At 43.1% G+C, this 19299-nt stretch overlaps 1 protein-coding gene across 1 annotated transcript in view; it reads right to left on the minus strand.

The window, feature by feature from the left end:
• obscnb (obscurin, cytoskeletal calmodulin and titin-interacting RhoGEF b) overlaps positions 1-19299 on the minus strand; it is a 116512-nt gene that overhangs the window by 68237 nt on the left and 28976 nt on the right. Inside the window, 19 exon segments of the mRNA XM_042332117.1 lie at positions 1073-1342; positions 2197-2469; positions 4020-4286; positions 4656-4922; positions 5449-5718; positions 6716-6982; positions 7800-8066; positions 8373-8639; positions 9596-9865; positions 10386-10652; positions 11042-11146; positions 11998-12159; positions 12739-12892; positions 13507-13619; positions 15123-15389; positions 16128-16394; positions 16852-17121; positions 17404-17670; positions 18399-18668. Coding sequence (XP_042188051.1) covers positions 1073-1342; positions 2197-2469; positions 4020-4286; positions 4656-4922; positions 5449-5718; positions 6716-6982; positions 7800-8066; positions 8373-8639; positions 9596-9865; positions 10386-10652; positions 11042-11146; positions 11998-12159; positions 12739-12892; positions 13507-13619; positions 15123-15389; positions 16128-16394; positions 16852-17121; positions 17404-17670; positions 18399-18668 — 4560 coding nt within the window.

A 19299-nucleotide genomic window follows, 5' to 3' on the forward strand; every position in this document is an offset into this window, starting at 1 on the left:
TCACTTGCCCCTTTTGCAGAGTCTTGTGGAGGATAATGGAAAGACAGTTGGACATATGGGAAATTTGATTCAATAGACTGAAAGCCAATACACATCTGATAGTCAGGTTGAAGAGTTTTAAGTCTTTTAAGCAGACAGACACTGATGTAGGTTTAAAAATTTTGGTTCACAGCAAACATAAATAAATATGTAGGTATAATAGTCACAGATTATTTTGCCCACGTGGCCACTTTACTAATCTTTACTCGCCCGTTAAAAATAAAAATGAAAATTTTACAAATCCTCTATCCTGGTTAGCTCATAAGACGTTAGCTCAAATGAACAAAAGGACTAAAATGATTTACCGAGTGAATGAAACAAAAATCAAATGACGTAATCAATTGTGACTGATCGAGGATTTAGTTCACCAGCTTGAAATTTGTGTGTGGTTCCTCAAGTAGAATTTGGGTTAGGCTAAGTGAGGTTTAGACATGCTGGTAAATTTTAGATTAACTGAATACACTATGCAAGCCTTGTCCGGTGTCTTGGCTAGACAACATTAAAACCGTTGTATCCTGTCACATTGATCACAACAACAATAGGGGGGGGCGGGGGGTGAAAGAAAGGTGCTGGATAAAATGCAAGGATTATTATTAATAATAATTATTCGTGCCGGTCGGTAACTATGCTACTAAAAAAAGTTTAAAAAAAGACAATAAAAACAGATATACTCGCACATAGACCATGCGATTTAATTTGCGGTATTCTTTAAACCAGATTCGTTTGAATTCCCATCGACACGGGAACACCGCTCTGGAAGTACACCGTATTGGAGCAGGATGACGTACTTCCCATTCAGGCAATAACACTTAAGAAATACCGCAAATTAGACGAAGGAAACGTACTCGAATGAAAAACAACTGAAGCACCCTGGTTTTGATTGGGACACACACAAGCACAACACGCTTTGTGAGGTGTGACAGGACACGTAATATTAATATTGTCGAACTTTGGGTAATTAGTAAAATTGTGGAATAACCAATCGTTACTGCACAGGGGTAAACACTACCTCATGAGCAAACGTCTTCCTTACCAGTCACTGTGACAATAGATTTAGTGCTCGATGCTTCAGTCTGGCATTCATATGTTCCAGCGTCCTTCTGCTCAGCTTTACAAACAGTCAATCTGGCATCATTTCCAGAACGACTGATTCTATGTTTGGACGTATTTTTCAAAAGCTTTCCATCCTTAAACCACTTAACGAGACATTCTGATTTAGACGTTTCACAGCACAAGGTGACATCCGCTCCTTCAATGACAGCAGTAAATTCTGCCAGTTCTTTTGTTACGGTTGGTGGTTTCTCTAAAACAATATGAACACAGGTTGGCTTTTAACTTTGTAACATGTCCAGTGGGTTGCACTTACCCAGCTGGACCGAAGAGGTGTGTTGTTTTAGTTTATTTGTGAAGGATGAGTACACAGCCGGGAAGATGTATAAAAATAACCCTTGCGCTTGATGTAGCACCTTATCACGTCTCAAAGCGCTTCACAGAAACACTGTAAAGTGAATTGACTGTATATTTTGTGGGCGAAACACAACAGCCATTTGCACAGAGCAGCGTCCCACAAACAGTTGTGGATTGAGTGACCAAATTATTATTTTTTCAATGGGATTACTTCCGCCGGAACGTGATGCGCCAATCGACTAACAACTGGGTTCCTACTTATTGCTAGATAAGCTGAGGCGTAAGGAAACTTGTCTAAGGTTTTGCCTCGACAGGGAATCAAGCACGGGTCTTCTCACTTGCGAGGCGAGTGCTCTGACCAATACGCTACAGGAAATCCGTAGCTGGTTAGACTCCAGCAGTTACCCCAACGCACAGCTCCCCCCGAGTCTTGCCTCTTGCCAACCTGCGCCTAATACTTTCCAGAATTAGGTAAGCGGGGTGTCCCTCCGGGGAGAGAGTGAGAATCCCATTCCAACAATCTATCTCTGGGATTTCCATGTGTAGTGGGAGGCGGGGAATTCTCAGTTTGGTTTGGAGACGCTTAAGCAACGGTGATGGGTTTCCACACGGCTGACCAAAACAAAACATGCTTTTATACACTGCTCTATTGTGAAGACGCTATATGTTATATGGAAAGTTTGCTTGGGTTATTTTTTTTTGGGGGTGGGGGTTGGGGTGGTGGGGGGTGGGGAGAGCGGAGGAAATTACCTTTCACTGTCAAGGCAGCAGAGGTTTTCTGATCTCCGGCATCAAATGTGATAGTACCAGAATCTTTTACTGAGAGTTTTTTAACAGTTAGAGTGTGATAGCCACCTTCCAGTGACTTGATTTCATTCACATCATTTGTGTGAAGAGGTGTCTTATCCAAGAACCACTGTACACTGTCATAATCTGACGGTGAAATCTTGCACTTAAATGTCGCGGATTGACCTTCGAGAACGTCAACATCTTCAAGATCTTCGAGAATTCGGACTTTGCGACCTGTAAGCATCACATAAGAGTTGCACATTTTGTTTTTCGACGGGTGTGAGAATGTGCTAGCGCTGTTTTGGATTTCACCAATACGACGTCTGAATTTAGCTCGGACTGAAACTGTGGAAAATTCTCCCACGCTCTGAATGATATTTAGCACTGTAAGCCTCGAGTTGTAATTCTAGCGGTTCTGGAATCGAGGGTGGAGGCAGAGAGATAGTATTGGGTGTCATCCTTGTATGTGTGGAAGTCGGACTAGCAGCAGGAAGCTTTCCGGACAGTACTCTCAACGTAAAGCAATACGGCCTTAGCTGGTTCTACTCCAGCAGTACCCCAATACGCGCTCTGCAGTTTAGGTAATTCTGGAGAGTTTTAGGCGTAGGTTAGCAAGCGCCAAGGTTTGGGTAGTTAGGCGTTCCCTCCACAGAGAGAGTGAGCATTCCATTCCAGACAAAGAAAAAGTTTGATATGTTTGCGTCACCTATACGTGGATCTCTTGGTCTGGTATGAGTTTCTGCATGTTTCAGACTTCCAGCTATCCAAAGAAAAAAGAAAAATGCAGCTCTGGGACTTCGCTGATAGCACAGTGAAATAGGTAAACCACAAGAACAGGAAGGGCCAAGGTTTGATTTTCAATCTGCATTGGGTTAAGCAACATCAGAAATGATGGCAATTGATGTATTGAAACTGGCCTCATGTCACGAGCAAAGAGAACATTAACCAGGGCTCCCTCTGTTGAATATGAATAGGTTTCAGCAATCCTGTAATGGAGGTAAGAGTGTGTGGATGTCACTGAGAACCACAAGGAACTCAGCTTTGATGCCCATTACAGTTTAACAGCCTGTTGACATTCACTGAGTGGTCCATTCATATGGAGTTACACAGAGTGACAGAACACAGCACGACCCAACGAGACCATCTGAATGATTGTACTCCACACAAGTCCCGCTCCTCCTATTTCCCTCACCCCTCACTCCCCTACTGCCTCCTCTCTCGTGTATGCATCAATTTTTCTCTTAAATGCATTGAAGCAATTTGTTTTCATCACAGCTTTTGACGGTGAGTTCCATATTCTGAGCACCCTCTATCCTCTAAACTCCCGTTGCCCCATTAGTCATAATCATTATTATTACTGGTTATTCATACCTTCTAGTGTTGGACTCACCAACATAAATAACTCATTAATAATAATAATAACTAATTGGGCAAAGTATCCGAGAGCACCAGCCTGTGGAATTGTAACCTTGCAGCAAGCAACAACAACAACAACAACTTGCATTTCTGTCATGCCATTCATGCAGGGGGAAATGTCTCGGAGCGCTTAACAGTGACAGAGCCTGACGGCGAGCCGGGGGAGAGATGACCGTAAGCACGGTCGAAAATGAAGGGATTCAGTCATGATAGCAAAAGAGAGGAAGGAGCGGGCGAGGCGGAGGGAGGGATTGGGGAGAGAGTTCCAAAGATTCGGGGCGTGGTGGCTGAAGGCCGACAAATGTCAGCGGGATGGGAGGGAAGGAGAGAAATCAAAGTGACGTTAAAAAAAAGAAAAGATTTCAAACCTGTTACTGTGAGATGAGCTCCTGATTTTGCATTCCCAATATCGCACGTGTAGTGGTCACTGTCACTCCTTTCTAACTGGTTGATGGTCAGGCTGTGTAAGGTCCCGACTTGTTTGATCTCATATTTCTGATTGGCCTTGAGCTCCACCATCCCCTTCCTCCAAATGACCTTCGAGGTCGGCTGCGCTGTTTTACACTCAAAAACAGCCACTCCCTTCTCTTCAGTCTTAACGTCACGTAGTTCCTCAGTCAATCGGTTTACTAGTTCTGAAATTGAAGTGCAAATACAGGCAATACGTGTCATCAATAATAATAATAATAATCATCCGTGCATTTGATGCAGCGCCTCATCACGTCTTCGAGACGTCTCAAAGCGCTTCACAGAATACACTGTAAAGTGGCTGTATATTTTATGGGCGACACTCGGTAACTAATTGTGCACAGCAGTGTCCCACAAACAATCGTGGATTGGGTGACAAAATTATTATTATTATCAATTCATATTTCAGAAGCATATATAATAAACGTATCTGACCTACACTTCACGCCCTACCTTGATTTGCCTACAAAATAGTCAGCGCGCTTTAAAGTACTGGCATAGCAGACGGAAAAATTGGAAATATTTGAAATGTTTACCGGTGATGGAAACTTTAGCTGTAGTTTTAGAAGCCTCGGCCCCACACGTATACTCTCCCGCATCCTTCGTGGTGGTTTGATGGATGATTAACGTGTTCTCATTTCCACTCTGAGATATCTCGTACTTCTGACTCTTTCGGATTGCTTTGCCGTCCTTAAACCATTTGACTGCAGAGACGGGTTTGGAGGCCTCGCAGCTCAGTACAATGTCTTCTCCCTCTACGGCCACCACATTCTCAAGCTGCTTTGTAATTTCTGCTGGTTTTTCTGAAAGGTGATAATAATCCTTATTTATTTATAAATTAATAATAATAAAAAATATTATTAATACGTCCATTTGATACAGCACCTTATCACGTCACCGAGACGTCTCAAAGCGCTTCACAGGATATACTTTAAAGTAGATCGACTGTGTATTTGGTGTGCAAAACGCGGCAACTAATTGCGCACAGCAGCCCACAAACAGCCATGGAATGAATGACTAATTTTATGTGGGGTGTTGTTAGCCAGGACACCAGGAGAACACCCCCACCACTTCTTTTCACATGGGATCTTTAATAGGCAGAGGGGACATCAGGTTAACGCCTCATCCGAACCGACAATCCAACACCTCCAAAGCCCTTCGAGGAAGCTCTTAGTGGGAGTCGAAGGGATGGGTGGGGTGGACAGATGAATGAAAGCGAGGTCAAAGGGGTATGTTTTGTGACGTTCTGAAGGGAGGGAGGGAAGGAGTTGGAAAAGACTCCAGGATGGCACAGGACACCCATTCAAAACCGCTGCAGAATCACTTTACCTTTCACAATCAATGAGGCCTTCGAGCTGAGGCTCCGCACATTGAAAACCACTTCTCCCGCATCCGTAAGACCCACTTCCTTAACGTTCAGCATGTATTTCCGGCCAATGTTGAATGCTTGAAATCGTTCATTGCCTTCCACTGGCTGGCCGTTTACAGTCCAGTAATACTCATCCACGCTCTCGTGAGAGAGAATACATTCGAAAGACCCGCTTTCTCCTTCCTTAACCTCCGTGCTCTTTAGCCGTTTCGTGATCCCTATGTTCAGCTCTGCACCAAAATAACCATGTCAGTGAGACACAAATCAACATTGTCACAACACGAGCACAACGAGGGTGTAACACTAGCTGGTGATTTGAGTCCCAGACTTAAACAGATTCAAGAGACACGTTCTATATTCTCTCCGCCTTGCCCCCGCCTCCCCCATCTTCCCGGTCATGCCCGAACGCCTTCCTCTTCAACCGGCCTTAAAGTCACCGCCCCTCTCCCCCACCCCACCTCCAACTCGGCATCCTGCTCCGCCACTCTCAAACACTCTTGAGACGCTGAAACAACCACTTGGATTTATATAGCGACCTCCATGGCGGACGGCGTCTCAGAATGCTTTACCTGTGCGAGGGGGAAGTTGTTGTTGTTGTTCCTATTTACTTAGAGATAAATTGAGTGTATTCTTTAAAAGCATTTGCTGCTCTGTGTTCAGATACCAGGTGCGCTCGAATTTATAGGATCAGGAAACATTAATTATGGCCAGAAAAATAGAAATTGGGTCAATGTGAAATAATATACAGCTGATACAATACACACAGTCAACTGTGTGTTTTGTGGGTGAAACTCGGCAGCCAATTGCGCACAGCAGCGTCGCACAAACAGTTGTGAATCGAATCACCAATTTTATTTTGAGGGATTATTATCCCCGGAAAGCAATCGCGACTCGACTAACAACCGGGTTGCTGCTCACTGCTAAGTAACCTGCGGAGTGAGGAAACTTGTGTAAGGTTTCGCACCACCCAAGAATTGAACCCGGTAAGAACATAAGATTTGCTGGGAAAGAAGACCAACGTCCATCTAGTTCGCCTTCCCCCATCCTGTCAGTCGCTTGACATGTCACGTCACAAATTATGTACGGTATCCTGAGATATTATTTTCTAGCAGAAACCTATCTAATTTGTTCTTGAACAGCAAATGGACATTTTCTGCTTCCACCGTCTGTCTCCCAAGGGAATTTTCGAAGCCTGAGCTCAAAACTGTACTAAAATAACGTGCATACCTTGGATGGTAACCTTGGCGCTGGCTGTGTCACTGCCTACATCACAGGTATATATTCCAGCATCGCTTTTGTTCAAGTCGTGGACTATAAGGCACAATGTCTTTCCAGCGTGCAGCAGCTCATATTTATCGCTTGATCCAAGGACCACCTCATCTTTTTTCCAGACAGGATTCACTTTGGGTTTAGAGACCTCACACTCCAGTGTGATCATTCCTCGCTCATCCCCATTGGCATCGTCCAATGATTTCATGAAAACCACTGGCTTTTCTACATTAAGGTACATAGAGATAAATTCATTTGAACATGTAACTAACTCACTGAAGAAAACGGCATCTGTGTGTTGAAAGAAAAATAATAATAAACATTGCATTTGATGTGGCTGCTTATCACGCCTTTGAGACGTCTCAAAACACTTCACAGAATATACTGTAAAGTGAATTGATTGGATGTTTTGTGGATGGAACACGCAGCCAATTACGCACAGCGAGGTTCAGTTAGTTTTGCAATTTGCATTTAAATCCCACGGCACTCAATGCTGGTGACAGCACAGCTCAGCCTTGGCTCATCGGCAGGTCCTGGAAGGGCCGACCAGTCACTCGGGGCAGGGAATTCTCCCCCTCAGCTCCTGTTAACCCTGCAGCCAAAGCCCTAACGGGTAGGGTGATCCCAGCTGGACAAGCAGTGGAAAAGTTTGCCAGACAGCAATATCAATGGCAAGCTATGTGTGGTTTTAGCTGGTTAGACTCCAGCAGTTATTCCAACACGCACCCTGGGCTCCCCAAGTCTTGGCTCTTGCAAATGCGCCTAATACTTTCCGGGAATTAGGCAAGTAGGATGCTTCCCTCCAGGGAGAGAGAGAGAGAGTGCACATTCCATTAATCGATCTCTGGAATTCCCATGTGTACGTGGGATGCATGGAATTCTCAGTTTGGTTTGGGTGGGTTTCCGCACGTGATTTGTATTTATGAGATTACAGAACATTTGCTTTGAAATATACTCGACAGCAACTGAGTCCAGGTAGTTTGCCCACACGAGTATCCTTTTCTCTCTAAACAGGCAATCGAGGGTTTGCTTGCTTGCTTACCTTGAACTTTCAGCTGTGCTGTTTCTGTCACATCTCTCACTTTCAATTTAACTGTTCCCGTGTCATCAGGAGTGACCCCTTTCAGAATTAGCTTGTGTGTCTTTCCTGCTTTCTGTATCTCATTGAAGTTATTGGAGAACAAGGTAGTATCATTTAGGTACCACTGAACTTCCTCGTCATCATGAGACAGCTCGCATGAAAATACCAGATTGCTTTCCTCCATAGTCTCCACATCTTCCAGATGTTTCACAATTTCTATTTTTCTGGCTGTAATTACAAGTTTTGATATTGACAATTAATTATCATTTCTTGCCTTAAATATACATCATAGAAAAAATAATAATAATAATGCTTACATTTGATATAAAATGCTTTTCACGTTAGGACGTCTCAAAGCACTACGCAGGATATCATGTGAAGTGTAATGATTATGTATTTTTGGTAGGCAAAGGTAACAATAATCCTTGCATCTCATATAGTGCCTAATACTTGAGACACCTCAAAGCATCTCACAGAATATATTGTAAAGTGGATATCAGACAAACAACACAGATTGTGAGGAGTGAGTCTTACCTTCCACGATGAGTGCCCCTGAGGTCTTGGCGTTATTCGACTGGCAGCTGTACTCGCCGGAGTCTTCTGTCCTGAGGTTTATAATGGTGAGTTCGATCACGTTCTTATCTTGGCGGATTTTGTATCTGTCGGACGACTCGATCAGACTCTGGTCCTTGTACCACCTGACCATCTTGGGAGCAGGTGTAAACTCACAGCTCAGAGTAGTAGAAGTCTTCTCCTCGGCCCGAATATTCTTAAGCTCTCGAACTACCTTTGCTGGAGGCTCTGAAATGCAATTATAAATATTGATAATCGTCCTTATGTTTGATATAGCGCCGTTCACGCCATGAGGGCATCTCAAAGTATATAACAGGTGACACTGTGTAAGGTGACACTCCAGTGGAGCGCTGGGGGAATGCTGTTCAGGCGGATGTTAAAAATCCCATGCCACCTGTCGAAAAGAGAAGTGAGTTTCTCCCAGTGACTGGTCCAAAATCCCACAGATAAAACAGGTCACTCACTTCATGCCTGTGTCTGGGACATCGGGCAAGTTAGCTGCCCATGCTCACCTATAAACTCACAGCCATTACAGTGAACAGTATAGCCTGTGAAGCACTTTGAGACCGTTTGAATGTGTTACAAGGTGGTATATGTAAGGATTATAATGCTATTATATTTACTGTAAAGTTTTATGGCTATTTATATCTGGGTGAATTATGTGTGATTTTATGATTTATTCTGTAAATGCATTCTGGTACAGAGTGAAGAAAAACATATTTTCACTGATTTCAGTGCACTAAATGGTCACGATGGATTAAATGGCCTCCTCGTGTTCCTTTGTCAGATTGCAGTACGTTTATAATAATAATACTTGCATTTGATATATCACATCATCAAGACATCTCAATGCACTTCACGGAATATACCGTACAGCGGAGGTGACTGTGTATTTTGTGGGCGAAATGCATCAGCCAGTTTGCGCACAGCAATGTCCCACAAACAGCCATGGAGTAAGTGACCAATTTTATCGGCGGGGATTGTTGGTTAAGACACTGAGAGAGAGAGAGAGAGAGAGAGAAAGAGAGAGAGAACTCCCTTTTTTTTCCCCGAGTTGTGCCCTGGGAGTCTTCACCATCCACCTGAACAGGCAGACAGGACCTGGGATGCTAATTTGGATGCTAATTGTTATAGGTTTGGAAACCATCGACAGTGAAAGCTGTGGACATGAGAGGTCTGAATACCTTTAATTGTCAGCCTGGCCTCAGATTTTGATTTGCCTGCAGTGAACTGCACCAGGCCAGTCATCTTGCAGTCTGTCTTCTTCAGAATCAGGCGGTGAAGGGTGCCCTCGTGCTCAATGACAATGTCTTCAGCGGCACGAAGAAGTTCACCATTCAGGGTCCATTTAGGAGGCTTCACTTCCGCAACTGAAAGCTCACATTCGTACCTGGCCTCACTTGGTTCTGTTACCTCTGCATCGCAGATCTGTTTTACAATGGCTATTGCTTGCTCTGCAAAAGTAAAATGCAAAACATTTGCACACGTACAGTTAATCTACAATAATAATCCTTGCATTTGATATAGCACCTTATCACGTCTTCAAGACGTCTCAAAGCGTCACTGATGACCTAGCGGTAAGTAGGGACCTGAATGTTAGTCAATGGGCAGACCACTTTCCGGGGTACCATTCCTTCAAAAATAATAATAATTTGGTCACACAATCCACGACTGTTTGTGGGGACGCTGCTGTGCGCAATTTGCTGCCGCGCTTCTCCCACAAAATACACAGTCGATTCACTTTACAGTATAATCTGTGAAGCGCTTTGAGACATCTCAAAGACATGAAAAGGCGCTGTATTATTATTATAATTATTACCTCTTGGACTCTGTTCATGGTCACCTCTCCCTCCCCTTTTCCCTCGGAGGTCCAACCCTGCTACCGTGCACGCTATACTGTGCGCCGGTCACTATGTAAATGCAAGTTGTTGTTGGAAGCCAGTAGTCGACAGTTCATAGAAAGATCATGATTACCTTCTACGTTTAGCTGTGCTGTGGTTTTGTCATCGATAGCATCACAAGCGTAGCTGCCTTCATCTTCGAAAGCCACGTTATTGATGACAAGCTTCCTGTACACGTCTTCACTCACGACCTCAAACTTCTTACTGGGGAGAATCTCTTTTCCTTTGCGATACCACTTGACTGTAGCATTGGCCCTGGAAACCTTACATTCCAAAACCACACGATGTTTCTCCATGGCAATCTTCTCTCGCAAAGGTTTGACAAATTTAACTGGCAATTCTGAAACGGAGATAAAGACAAATGGTTTTGTACCTAAAGTACAAACATGTGAGATCCACGACTGTTTGTCGGACGCTGCTGTGCGCGATTGGCTGCCGCGTTTCATCCACAAAATATGAAGTCAATTCACTTCACAGTATATTCTGTGAAGCGCTTTGAGACGTCTCAACGACTTGATAAGGTGCCATATCAAATGCAAGCATTATTATTATATCAGCATTACATTATATTATTACTAGTCAAGAGTTTATTGATGTAGTTAGACCTCTTCTCTCCAAATAAACCAAGACTCCATGGGTTAAAGAATACACGGTATCAGCCAGATGTCTTCTTTTTACCCTTAAGACATGTATTTCTTTAATCGTTGCTGGTACAGGATGTGATCTTACCTTTTATTCGAAGACAAGCCATGGAAACAGCGCTCTCAGCCACAAATTTGATCTCAGCAGCATCTTCAGCTTTTACTGATTTAAAAAGCAAAATATAGGTCCTTCCTGCATGTAAACATTAAACACATTGGATTTTAGCCTTCTGCGACCTTCAAATTTACTGGCAGACCTGAGGCTCAAAAGTCCTCGTATTTAATGCCCATCTTATGATCACTGTTCCCCTCAGCTCCCACCCCCAGCTCATGAATGAACTTTCAGACATCCTCCCGACACGAAAGGCGCTGTTGAAATGTAAATTGTATTGTCTTGTGTACAATTCAAGACCATGTAATATTTTGGGGAATTTATCAGCATTTGAGTTTGAATACTCTGGTTTTAAGGTTAAGATAATTCGATATCCAGGTGTGAATATTGTATTGGAAATTGACAAAAGTCTCATCTCTAACCAGCCCTGGAAACTCTAAACTTTTTTTATTATTGTTACCTTTTCATCGGCTGCAACAACTTTAATAAGTTGGTTCCCACCTTCCAAAGTGGGTGTGAGCAGTTGGAAGAAAAAGGAAACGTCAGTGGAAGCTTTGTGAATGGAAATAGCTTTTTTTGAACAATTGAAAACCGGCTGGGACAAAGGAATAGGTGGAAACAGTACATTGTAAAGATTAATTAATGCCCGACTCAGTAACTGGACTTCCAAGACGGCCACAAAGGGTGGATTTGATTCCCAATATTCCATTATCAGGCACAGAAGCCAAGAAGACATGCGTGCTTCTCCCCCCCATAGCGTACAGGTAACGTTATTTAAATGCAAGACATGAGAACAAAAAAACTACAGTATGTCAATCAGAATCTGTAGATAAAGTTCCCACAACAGATCATCCAACAACATTCCAATTGGAAAGGCTTCAAGAAATGAAACAAAGCCAAAATTAATCTGAAAAAGCCGCATTTCACTCTACCTTCCTGACGCATTTTCACGTTTTCCCCAGCCTTCACTTTGACATCGTTCTTAAACCACTGAATGTTGACCTCGTCGTGTGAGATTTCACACACGAATGCAGCGCTCTCCTTTTCAATCACTTCAAGGTCTTTCAAGGCTTTGATAATTTTGATGTCACGAGCTGACAAAGCAAAGTGAAACACTCAACAACGTGTCTGTGTTACATTGATAGTGTGACTTGTTTTTAAAAACTTTGCAAGAATAAAAGAGAAGGCAAATCTTTATCTGCTTTGACCGTGCTTTCGGTCATCATCCCACCTCCACCCCCGTTGCCCTCTATCCCCTCGACTCCAACCCCCAGCTCGGGTGCAAACCCTCGACTGCCCAGGCATCTTGGGACATCTTCCCGATGCGAAAAGCACTACATAAATGCCAAAATATTTTTTTTTTAAAAATTATTGGCCACTTCAATCCACGACTGTTTGTGGGGACGCTGCTGTGCGCAATTGGCTGCCGTGTTTCACCCAGAAAATATACAGTCAGCTCACTTTACAGTAAATTCTGTGAAGAGCTTTGAGTCGTCTCTGAGACTTGACAAGAATCTATATCAAATCCGCACAGCCAATTGCGCACAGCGGTGTCCCACAAACAGTCGTGGATTCAGTGACCACATTTTTTTAATAAAGGGATTATTACTCCTGGAAATGCGATCCACCAAAAGTGTAAATGATGCTTTGTCTTACAATCATGAAACACATACCATGGACAGTCAGGGTGGCTGAGGACTTGTTATCCACTGCATCACAAGTGAATTGGCCTTGGTTTTCATATCCGCACTTCTGAATTATAAGACTCTTCTTCCTTCCTTTGGAGAAAATGCTGTATCCTTTTCCCGGCTTAATCTCCACATCATCCTGCAGAAGAATGAAGGGTAATGGTGATGCATCAGCTGATTTTCAGCAGGAATTCATTTAAAACTTAAGTACCAAAGAGTTGAGATAAGATGGAGGAAAAAAGACGACAGAAAGGTTGAGAATGAGTTCCAGCTTGAAAATAAGGAATATCAGATCTGCAGTTGTATGTCTCTCCAAAGGTTCATGTGGTTTGGGATGTTAGTGGAGTGCCTCACAGAAGGAATAATAATAATTCTTACATTTGATACAGCGCCTTATCACATCTTCGAAACATCTCAAAGCGCTTCACAGGATATATTGTGACGTGTAGTGACTGTGCATATTTGTGGGCGAAACGCGGAAGCCAATTGCCTCACAAAAGGCAATATTGGTAACAGAGAGGGGATAAACTAAGGATTGTTATGGGAAGGTTTCCTGTGTCAGAAATCAAAGGGATGAACCTACAGAGTTGTGCCTGTGATGTCTCCTTTTCATCATATCGCTTTAGCTCTCCTGCTCTTGTTTTTTTTAACCATCTTTCTCTTCCTTCTCTTTACCCTTCTTTCTCCCATTTCTTTCTCTTTCCTCCCACCTTTCCTCCAATAATGAAATGAATTTCCTCTGGTGACTTTTACCTTGAACCATTTAACATCCACAGTAGACCTGGAGAGTTCACATTCAAAGATGACTTTCTCTTTTTCTGGAACTTTGATGTCTTCTAAAGCTTTGGTAAAATTCACAGGGAGCTCTGTTAAAAAAAACACATACCGAAAGTATAAGAAAAGCAAACAAAGGAATGAAATGCTAACAAATTTAAAGCACAGGAAGGTTGATTTTAGGGAATACCTATTCAGACCACCAACAAGAGGGTAAATAATAATTCTTGCATTTGATATACCGTCAAAACTTTTTTTGCAGATATTTGCTATCAAAAGACTGCGTATTTGTGGAAAAATGCAGAAGCCGGTTTGCACGCAGGAAAGTCTCACAAACAGTAAATGATCTATATATCTGGAACATTGTTAGCCGGGTCAACGGATCTCTTTCGCCACACTTTCAGTCATCTATCCCTTCCCCACTCTCTTCGGCTCCCACCTGCATGAACAGATAAGCGCTCTGAAATGTCCTCCCAACTTGAAAGTTGCTATCTAAGTGTAAACTGTATCTTTAACATCCACCTAACAAACAAGACAGGAATTCGGTTTAACACTTCATCAGTAGGATGATCTCCCCCCAGAACTTCACTGAAGTGTCAGGCTGGACGATGAGCAGTGCAGGTTCTAAAGTGCAGCTTGAACTCACAATTTTCTGACCCAGAGTTGAAAATGCAACCGACTGAACCAGACAGACATCTAAAGGTTCCCTTTTGTGGAGTCCTGTAGGGTTCGATTCCCGGGCAGGGCGAAACGTTAGGTAACTTTCCTTACTCCACACGCCTCTGTTTAGCTAGCAGGAAGTAGGAACCTGGTTGTTAGTCGATTGGCGGATCGCTTTCCACGGGTAACTATCTCTTCCAAAAAAAATTAAATTATTATTAAATGGTCACTCAACCCACAACTGTTTGTGGGACGCTGCTGTGTGCAATTCGCTGCCGCATTTCGCCCACAAAATACACAGTCAATCCACTTTACAATATATTCCGTGAATCGCTTTGAGACGTCTCGACGACTTGATAAGGCGCTGTATCAAACGCTAGGTCTGTCTTTCAATGTTTGTGCTCCAGTGTGGCTACATTTTGCTTACAGCACATTTCAGAAGCAAATATGGCAGCAGACGCTGACTGGCAGAATAATTCAGTCATTTTCTCATCCACCGGATGTGAAAAAAAATATTTCAGAGTCAAAAAAACATCCGACGTTTGAATCTCCAAAAGTAAATGCAAGGTTAGTCCTGTAGCTCAGTGGTTAGAGTACTCGCTTTGCGAGCGAGAGACCTGAGTTCAATCCCAGGCAGAGGGCGAAACCTTAGGCAAGTTTCCTTACTCCACACAGAGCCTAATAATAATCCCTCCAAAAAACCAAAAAACAATAATAAATTGGTCATTTTCAATCTACGACTGTTTGTGGGACATTGCTGTGTGCAATTGGCTGCCGCGTTCGCCCACAAATATACAGTCAATTCACTTTACAGTGTGTTCTGTGAAGCGCTTTGGGACGTCCTCTCGACGTGAAAAGCGCTATATCAAAATGCAAGGATTATTATTATTATTATATTATTATAGTATAGAGTATGTGTTTGGTGTAGGGTTTACCTGTTACAACAAGCTTTCCAGATGTACGTATCTCTTCTGCCTGGAAACTGATCTGCCCTGAGTCTTCAATCTTCAAAGCAGATAAGGTCAGTGCATGCTTTTTGCCCAATGTGGTGGTTCTACAATTGGGTCCAGGTTTCACTCTTATACTGTCCTTTAACCAGGTGCCTTCCACATCCTCATGGGACAACTCAACTTCAAAAGTGCACGTTTCTTTCTCATGCACCTTCACCTCCTCCAACTTTTTAATCAGCTGGATTTTTCTCACTGAATGAATAAATTAAAGCGATTAACATTCCAACCAGGAAATTATTTCTAAGGCAACAACAACAATTTACAGTTTGTATAGCGCCTTTCCCAACAGGAGGGCGTCCCGAGGCAATGTAAACAACAGTGAAAGTTTCACCCACAAAATATACAGTCAATTCACTTTACAGTATATTCTGTGAACGGCTTTGAGATGTGCTGACTACGGTGATAAACTACTCTGTCAAATGCAAGGATTATTATTATAATTAATAGATTGTACAATAGAAAGAAAGATGAGAGTCCATGACTTTTCCTATAATGAGAGCTCACTAGGGATGAGAATTCCACTGCTTAGTAAAGTTACCGATCTTGAAAGGCGCTATAGAAATGTAATTTGTCATTATAATTTTATCACTCCCTCCTCTTGGCAGACCCCGGCTGTTTCAGGTCCCTCGCACTTCCCGCCCCACCATTGGTGGTCGGGCATTCAGCCTCTCTGCCTCCACCCTCTGGAACTCTATCCCGCAATCCCTCCGCCTCACCTCCTCTCTTGCCTCCTTCAAATCCCATCTGAAGAACCTTCCTCTTCGACCGTGCCTTCGGCCGCCACCCCCACCCCCTCTGCCGTCCTCCCCTTCTGATCCCAATTCCCAGCTCGGATCCAACACCCCTGATTGTCCAGCGCCCTGGGATGTCTTTCCTATGTGAAGGGCGTTACACAAGCGTCATTTGTTGTTGTTATAATGTGATACTTACTTTCAACGCTCAGTTTGGCCTTTGTCTTTTCATGAAGTGTCTCACAGGAGTAAAATCCACGGTCAGCAAAGCTCACATTTTTGATGGTAAGCGTCTGTTTGCTGCCGTCGACCTTTATGTCTACGTTCCCATCGGGCTGAATGACAACGTTGTTTTTTATCCATTTCACTTCGCTACATGGTTTGGTGAGCTCCACTTCGAAGACGGCATTCTGCTTTTCTTCAACAGTCATGTTCTCCAGCTTCTTTTTAAACAAGACCGGAGCTTCTGTTACAATAAAATAACACAAGATTGGTTCAGATGAAGAAAGCCCTGCAGCGTATCTGATCTCATCCTTCCATCGCTTAGAGTAGTGGTTAGAGCGCTCGCCTCGCAAGCGAGAGGATCTGGGTTCAATTCCCGTGCGGGGTGAAAGCTTAGGCAAGTTTCCTTACTCCACACGTTTATCTAGCAGTAAGTAGGAACTCAGCTGTTAGTTGATTGGCGAATCGCTTTCCAGGGATGATAATAATCCCACAAAAGGAATTTGGTCACTCAATCCACGACTGTTTGTGGCACACTGCTGGAGTCACAAAATCCCAGGAAAGTCCAGTCCTACCTGGGTGCACAGCACTTTCCTTACAAGACATCTCTTTTAAGAGTGAACCATTACGTTAATAATCTGTGTATTGTATTAATCAAGGTGCTTGCTACAAAACCGTTTCCTTTCATAATCATTTCTCACCTTGAACCTGCAAGGCGGCTGTTGTTTTTGCATTTTCAACTTGTGCAGAAATTTCACATGCATCGTCCAGTGCGAGCTTTGTGATGGTCAGACCGCGGTTCATTCCTTCGCATGATACGAGGTCCTTCTTACTTGGCTCAATCTTCACTCCGTTCCTGTGCCAAGTGACTGCGGCCTCCTCGTGAGAAACACTGCATTTAAAGATGGCGTCCTCTCCTTCCACAGCCACCACACTGTGGAGTTCACTTGTAAACTTAATAATCTTTGGAGCTGCTCAGAGTGAAACAAATTGCATTGATGATCAATCTTGTCTTTACAACTAGTAACATGTACACAACACACATTCACACACTCCACCAACAAAATGTACCATCGCAGTCTCTTGTGTCAATTTTGCTCAATTTGGAGCACTCTCCCCTTTGGATCAGTTGGTTTAAGATCCTTGAGTTTAAAATGGCTTGTCCTCACCTTTAAATGGGGGGTGAGGGAGAGGGAATCTTTTGAAACCTTTATGTGAAAATATAAATTAAAAAATCAAGGGAGTAGTATTACCTTTACTGGTCACTTTAGCTGTCGTAACGTCATCCTTTGATTCGCACAAATACTCCCCCTCGTCCTCAGCAGTAATGCCAGTGATTGTTAACCTTCGTTTGTGACCCTCTGACTGTATTTTTAATCTGCGGCTCGGTTTGATTTCAATTCCATTTCGTCGCCACAGAACGTCACCCTTCACTTGGTTTAATTCGCATGTGAGCACAACTGTATCGTTGATCAATGCATTTACGCTTTGTAGTTTCTCTTTGAACAGAAGAGGCAACTCTGCAAAGAAAACAAACTGTTATAATACATAAAATCTGCGCATCAGCCTGGTTCAGTGGTAGCACTCTTGCCCCACATCGGGACTTGGTACCATTATCGTCTGGGCTAACGCTCCTATGCACGACCGGGGTGGGGTGGGGGATGCCATCCTCCAGATTAGATATTAAACCGAGGTCCTGTCTGACTGTCCAGGTGAACGTTAAAGATCCCATGGCACTGTTCAAAAATGAAGCAAAAATGTCTGGCCAACAATCCACCCCAGTTAAAAAAATTGTTCACTCACTCCATGATTGTTTGTCGGACACTGCTGTGCGCAAATTGGCTGCCATGTTTGTCCACAAAACGCACAGCCATATCCAGCTTACACTTTATAGTGGATCCTGTGAAGCCTTGTCACGTCTCAACAACATGATAAGGCTCTACATCAAACATGAATTTGCCCTGCATCAAACGCGAAAGCCAATTTGCACACAGCAGTGTCCCACAAACATCCATGACGTGAGTGAGTGACCAATCTTATCTTTTAAATCTGAGGGATGTGTGTTTGAAAAGGGAATTTCCCTTGGTGTCCTGGCCAATATGTCCTGGCACCAGATTTTAAATGACCAAAAACTAGTGGTAGTTACTGCCACGTGAAGTGAATTCTTTGGTGTCAAATACGGAAGCTATTTGCACCGGTAAAAGTCCCACAAACAGCTATTGCACATTATAGCTGTATAGTTACTGACCTGTGACCTTGATGTGGAATGTCAGTTTCTCTCCAGCTGCCTCACAGACGTATTCACCTCCATCCTTGGACTCCACGCTCTGAACGACAAGTTTTCGAGTTTTGCCCTCGGATTCCATTTTGATTTTCTTACTGATCGTCAGCGCTTTGCCATCTTTGAACCACTTGACCTCAGTTTTGGACTGTGACACTTCACAGCTTACCGTGGCACTCTCCGACTGGTGAACCTTTACCTCCTTTTGAATTGAAGCGTTATTGGCAAATATTGATTCTGAAAAAAATACATACATTTTCCTTTTAGCTGGTACGGAAACACAATCAGAGCATTTAACAGCTCACAAACAGGGTACTTGGCTCATCCCGTCTCCACTGGCGTTGATCTCCACAATGAGACACCCACTTTATTGCACTTTCCTGCATGCTCCACATACCTACTGACGTGGATTCTAATTCCTTACATCAAAGCAATCTATTCTGCGGGAAAATATATTAACAGATACTCAACTTCAAATTTAATATTGACCAAATATTTAGAAGAAGTGTAAAAATTATCCTCGGGCAAACAGATTCATGTGTTTACAGCACAAAAGGCTATTTTGCCCATCAAGCCTGTACTAATGGGTTCCTTCCGTTGAACCTATCTTTGAACACTTTGGGGAAAAAATGCTGTAGCTCAATCCACGACCGTTTGTGCGGCACTGATGTGTGTTTCGCCCACAAAATACACAGTCAATGCCTTTTACAATATATTCTGTGAATGACTTTGAGACGTCTCAACTAAGTGATAAGGCGATACATCAAATGCAACGATTATTATTATTACTTTGGTTTGACAATGAGAAAAAAGTAATATCACACAATTCTGAACATTAGCAAATTGCAACTTGATAGAAAGACTGAAT

This window comes from Callorhinchus milii, unplaced genomic scaffold (assembly GCF_018977255.1).
Source record: "Callorhinchus milii isolate IMCB2004 unplaced genomic scaffold, IMCB_Cmil_1.0 Scaffold2, whole genome shotgun sequence".
NCBI classification, from domain to species: domain Eukaryota; kingdom Metazoa; phylum Chordata; class Chondrichthyes; order Chimaeriformes; family Callorhinchidae; genus Callorhinchus; species Callorhinchus milii.